General features: G+C 34.8%; 1 protein-coding gene across 1 annotated transcript; it reads right to left on the bottom strand.

The window, feature by feature from the left end:
* On the bottom strand, positions 1,928–4,768 carry LOC107642911 (auxin efflux carrier component 2). The gene is made up of 5 exons (XM_016346421.2): positions 3,601–4,768; positions 2,994–3,314; positions 2,748–2,905; positions 2,420–2,496; positions 1,928–2,249 (listed from the first exon to the last, which is right to left on the bottom strand). The coding sequence occupies exons 1-5, from the start codon at positions 4,766–4,768 to the stop codon at positions 2,183–2,185; spliced, it is 1,791 nt and encodes a 596-aa protein (XP_016201907.1). The 3' UTR covers positions 1,928–2,182.

The raw sequence follows: 5,710 nt of genomic DNA on the forward strand, positions 1-5,710 counted from the left end.
GGATCGTATCCGCAATTTTCGGATCGGATGCGGATATTTACCGCGGATCTGCGGATACGATCCGATCCATGAATACCCTAGAAACCAATCTGTATATGGATGATTTGGTTCACAATTTTCATTTTTCTCTGGCTTCAATTTTATTATAGGATCAAATTCTGTATTATTGTGTAATTGGACATACACATTACCGGATACAAAAGTACTGAATATCTAAACATACGACATTCAATTTTAGTTACTTACAAAAGGAATCTCTTGACTACATAATTTTTCTGTCTGTAATCTTAATCATTCAGGATCTGTATTTAACAAAGAAAACAAAATTATATTTATATTTGCGTCATGTCTTAACTAATAAGTCGGCCAAGGAGGGCGTTCCCCACATGGGTCCCAGAGTTCCTTGTCGAAACCATTGTTTACACAAACTTAGTTTATTGAATAATTGTCTGAGAGGTACCTGGAACAGGGACAACATTCATGTGCAATATAATGCTGCCAATCCATTTTTCTCTTACTACCTTCCAAATTGGAACTCATAATATAAAAAGGACAAGACACCCTTTTGGAGTTGCACGTGATCAGTGACTAATACACAACATGTTGTACTCACAACTCAAATTGATTCTTCTTGTTTCAATTAATTTTATATATATCTCATTACGGTGATCACTTGTGTGTTTCTTAAATTCTATCTTAAGCACAGACACCGCTGATTCCTGTTCATAAGCATGGATGATATTGGTGAGATTATAAGGAACTTGGACACATGTCATGTCTCTGATCTAATCTCATTACTTTGATTAATGCATTATTTTTGTCTTATGTACCAAATACAAATGATTTTAGAGTTATCTATCATTTCCAAGAACCTTGCGTTGGTCAATCAATACATATGCTTAAAAGTTGGTTATAGTAGGTAATCAATAATTTTTTTGAACAACATGAACGATGAATTCTAAAATTGATCTAATTCAAGTAAAATACATTAAATCCTCCAAATTACTCATTTAGATCTTAATATTAGAATAATTATTTATACACCTAGTGAATTGAACATCTAATATATCCATTGTTTACATTGTTTAATATTTTCATTGTCTACCTATATTTTTTTTTTAAATTTTCATAATAAAATACTTGAAACAACGTATAATTATTACGGATATAACCATTGATATTACCTTTTTCAATTAGCTTAAATTATTGTTACAGATATTAATAACATGCAAGAAGTTAACATGAATTAATAATTGGGTAAAGTATATTTTTTTATCTCAGAAATTTGACAAAAATTTTAAAAATACCCCTAAGTTTTATTTTGTTTCAATTTTGTCCCAAAAGTTTTCGATTTGCATCAAATATACCCCTAACGGCCAAATTTTCAAAAAATTTAAGACCAATCTAACAATAATAGATGAAAATTATGCTTGATTTACTTGTGTTGAGGGTTGTTCTTATAAAATTGTTGTTGAATTGACCTTAAATTTTTTTAAAAATTAGCCGTTAGAGGTATAATTGATGCAAGTCGAAAACTTCTGAGACAAAATCAAAACAAAATAAAACTTAGGGGTATTTTTAAAATTTTTGTGAAACTTCAGGACAAAAAATATACTTTACCCTTAATAATTTTGCTCCAATTAGAGCCGTTTACTATCATCTATGTAAGTCACATGGCTTGTAAAGACTAAACTAGAGTTGAATGTTATTAAATATTTAAATTTATTGGAAATGCGAATGTTACCATGATAGAATTGGCGATGCATAAGTCAATGAGTATATTTTAATATTGTGAAGATTAATATTAGTATAAAATGTAGAGCTTACTGCTAATGACGAGTTTTCGTGCCATGAGTTCAGGCTTTTAATTAATTTCAATACTTAGAATGAGGCCATTCTCTTGAGTCTTGACCAGTGCTACCGTTAATCAGCTAGCCAAGTAAAATTCTTATATTAAATTGCATGATACCATTTGCTACATTGATATTGGTGTTATCAAAATTCAAAATAAAAATGTGAACATCTCTAATTAAGACTGATCTATAATAGCTAGAAATTTTTGCAACAAATAAAATCAAAACTTTGATATGAATCAATAGTACTATACTACTATATATTATATCTTGTACAGCATCACACACTTGTTTAGTTTCTTCCAAGATAATAAGTAGATAGATTCTGATTAGAGTCCAAGGAGCACGTAGTAAAGAATTGTTATGGGCAATGCTACCAGCATTCCAAATATAACCCTGCACATATATTCTTAAGTCTTAATTAATATAATCACATTATTAATTAACTAAAAAAAACTCAAATATAATCAACTTCACGTGATATTAATAACTAAAAACTGTTAAATAATTTAACTGATTTGACTAAATTGACTGCGAGTTTCTACCAAAAAATAAATACGACTTACGCAGTGCTGAGGATATCCGCGTGGAGATTGTATTCTTTGGCGAACACAAAGGGAACAATACCCTGGGGAAGTGCAGCCTGATGAATCAATGGTTTAGTTAATAATAATTTCATTAACAAGTATATATATTATTAGGTGAAAACTCAGGTGCAGTCGACTTCATGTGAAGTTGAATGAAGTTGATAGCTGAGAATCATTAGATGAAACTTTAGTCAAATCAGTCAAATCATCTCATGTGGCTCTCAGTTATCAACTTCACGTGAAGTTAATTGCACCTAAGTTTCCACCATATTATTATTATTATTATTAGGTAATTGCATGCATTGACCTGAACAATTGCAACATGCAGTAGAACTCCTCGAATACCAATGCCAATGGAGGTAGCAGCAATCACAGCTGGACCTGTCAAGAACCTAACTGCCATAGAAAACGCGGCAACAGATTTTCCACATGCAATTATCTTCGGCTGCAATGCCATGAACAGACCTGAAAATTAAACCATTAAACAAAAACATACAATACACAAAGAAATTAATTAAATGGTTTGAGCAAGAGACAAATTAAAGACAAGTACCTAGACTGAACATGGCCATTCCAAGACCTGCATCAGAAAGTATAGATATGGATCCTTTTACAATACTCGGCATTTCTATGTGAAATCTAAATGATATGAGAGACCATGTGAGTCCCAAAAGGCTTGAATAAGTATTTGGATTTCTAATGAGTTTCCTCCAAACCATGATGAGGATGAGCCTTGTCATCACACTAGCCGGCGGCATGTGTTGCTTCTTCTTTGCATCTCCTTCTTCCATCTCCACCACCTTCTTCCCTCCTCCTTCCTCAATCTCCGCCTCTCTACGTGCTGGACTCATGTTCTCAATCAACTCCTGCACAGCTGCATGCATCCATGCACACATGTATTACACTCTCTACTCTCTCAAAAATCTAAACTTTACGTAAAGTTGATAACTGAGAACCGTGAGATGATTTGATTTAATTTTCATCTAACGATTCTCAACTATTAACTTCACGTTAAATCGACGACTGCACCTAAGTTTTCACCAGTTAGTTATTGATAGAAAATAAGGTGCAGTTAACTTAATGTGAAGTTGATAGCTGAGAACTGTTAGATAATAATTTAGTCAAACTTATCAAATTATTCAACGATTCTTAATTATTACCTTTGGAGGCAAGAGTCTCTGGTGTAACCGCCTTATCAAAATCCGTAGATGCAGCACTATGAACAGCTTGTCTGAGATTCCCCTCAGAGACTGGGGAAGCGCTTGAACTCCATACAAACATGTGCAACTCCTTGTTGTTAGGAGGAGTAGTTCCGCTGCCGCTATCTTTCTTCTTTAAGCCGCTTGTAGATCCTGAAAACATAGGGTTCGGAGGCGGATAAGAAGAGTTGAACAGTTCGCCACTCATGCTTCTCGCTCCTCTTTTCTTATTATGCATCTTCATCATCATCTCTTCTTCGAAATTCGATGTCCTCGGCGTCGCTCCTTTGGAGTCGCCATTGGTGTAACCGTGTTTGGGACTGGGTGCTTTGCTTGCATTAAACATGGCGAAGAAGTCCGTTTGATTGAAACTGGAAGCTCTGGGTGTTGGTTCCCTGGATGATTGAACGGAATAGATCTCAACACCGGTGAGATTGGAAGCTCGAGGAGTCATGGAAGTTAAATGAGACTTGTTGAAGGAAGATATCATGGAGGAAGCACCTGATCTCTTCACCACGACATGAAGCTTTCCATCTTCACCAATCTCTGCATCCGCTTGCAGTGGATCCCTGCCGTTGAGCGACACCACATCGGAGTCAACCCTGAAGGAGGTGATGGAGCCTGCAGTCTCCGGGAACTGCTCGGAGATAAGAAGCTTAGCACCTCTGTATTCGAACATGAAGAGCATGAGAGTGTACCATATAACGCTCTGCAACACAACGATTTGGACCATGAGGCTGCCGGAGAAGTCGCCGTACATGGCTTTGAGGAGAGGGATTCCCATGACGAGTGTGTTTGGGAGAGTGGAGAGTGAGAAGAGGGTGATGGTCCAATCCAAGCTACCGTGTTTTGTGAAGGTGTTCCATAGAAAAAGCGCAGCCAAGATCACAAGCTTCTGAAGAGAATCAGCTGCTATGAAGTGGTAGTTCATGGCGTAAGGGTCATTGGAGGAGATGAAGTGGAAAGAGAGGAGTGGAACTGCAAACACCGCAACGAAGCGGTTAATCCCGGAGCATTGGTCCGGCGTGAAGATCTTCCACCACCGAACTGAACCATATGCTAAGATCATAGCCACATACAGTGGCACAATGGCTGCAAACACATCGTAGATATCCTTACCCGTGATCATGCTGAAAATTATTAATTAAGGTGCGAAAACAAGTTTCATGAATAAAGAGGTTGAAATCTTTATTCTTAGGCCTCTCTTATAGATAGATACATACTTTCAAATTTTACTTTTTAAAATTATTTATTTATTTATTATGACATGATATAAACATAAACCAAACAAGTGGAGGATTTAAATAATAATAATAATAAAAGGGTTGGAATTTCCATGAAGTGGTAGCAGTATAGTATAAAGAAGCTAAATGCTACTAACTCGGCGGCATTGTAGTGGTTCATGCACATGTGAATTGGGCAGTATTCAGTGATCTGCGCTTGCAGCAAAGATCTTCTTCCCAAGGGAATCATATTATTTTAATGTAAACAATAGTTTTACTCTCTCTTAGCCTTAGCTTATGTATGAAAACTAGTTTATGACGTGCTCTCTTCCAATAATTGCTCATCTAACTTTCTTTTACTTCTCAAAAACAAAACAACACCATACGCAGATCGTCCATCTGTTGTTCATTTCTTTGGGTAATCATTTTTTTTTTAACCATTAGTTCACAATTTAGTAATAATATATGTTTCACTCTTATTTTGATTTAGTGTTGTTGTCCTCCATACTAACTTGCATTGTTGGTTTCCTTTAGGTTTTATGAACAAACATAAATTATGACCAAATTCCATGATTTACATAATAAAATTGATGATAAATTTGCAGTTAAATTTCTTTTAAGATATTTCGGTCCGATTTTACTAGATAGACAATGACTTTCGTAAACAATGTAAATAATAAATTTTAGAATTGGTCTAATAAAATAAAAACATACTTACATGATATTGAGTTGCAAATGTTTCATATATGTAAATTAGTAAATTACCTTAGCATTTTTAATTAAAAAAATAAGGCTCAACACACTTGCTAAGACTGAAGAAGAATAAATATTTATTACTAGAGAAAGAA

This window comes from Arachis ipaensis, chromosome B01 (assembly GCF_000816755.2).
Source record: "Arachis ipaensis cultivar K30076 chromosome B01, Araip1.1, whole genome shotgun sequence".
Taxonomy (NCBI): Eukaryota; Viridiplantae; Streptophyta; class Magnoliopsida; order Fabales; family Fabaceae; genus Arachis; species Arachis ipaensis.

Excerpts from the sequence above, each read along its gene's own strand:
- LOC107642911 (XM_016346421.2), bottom strand. The coding sequence starts at position 4,768 with ATGATCACGGGTAAGGATATCTACGATGTGTTTGCAGCCATTGTGCCA. Across the intron at positions 2,497-2,747 it reads TGCATGTTGCAATTGTTCAG|GCTGCACTTCCCCAGGGTAT; the intron begins GTCAATGCATGC and ends TTGATTCATCAG. Across the intron at positions 2,250-2,419 it reads GCGGATATCCTCAGCACTGC|GGTTATATTTGGAATGCTGG; the intron begins GTAAGTCGTATT and ends ATATATGTGCAG.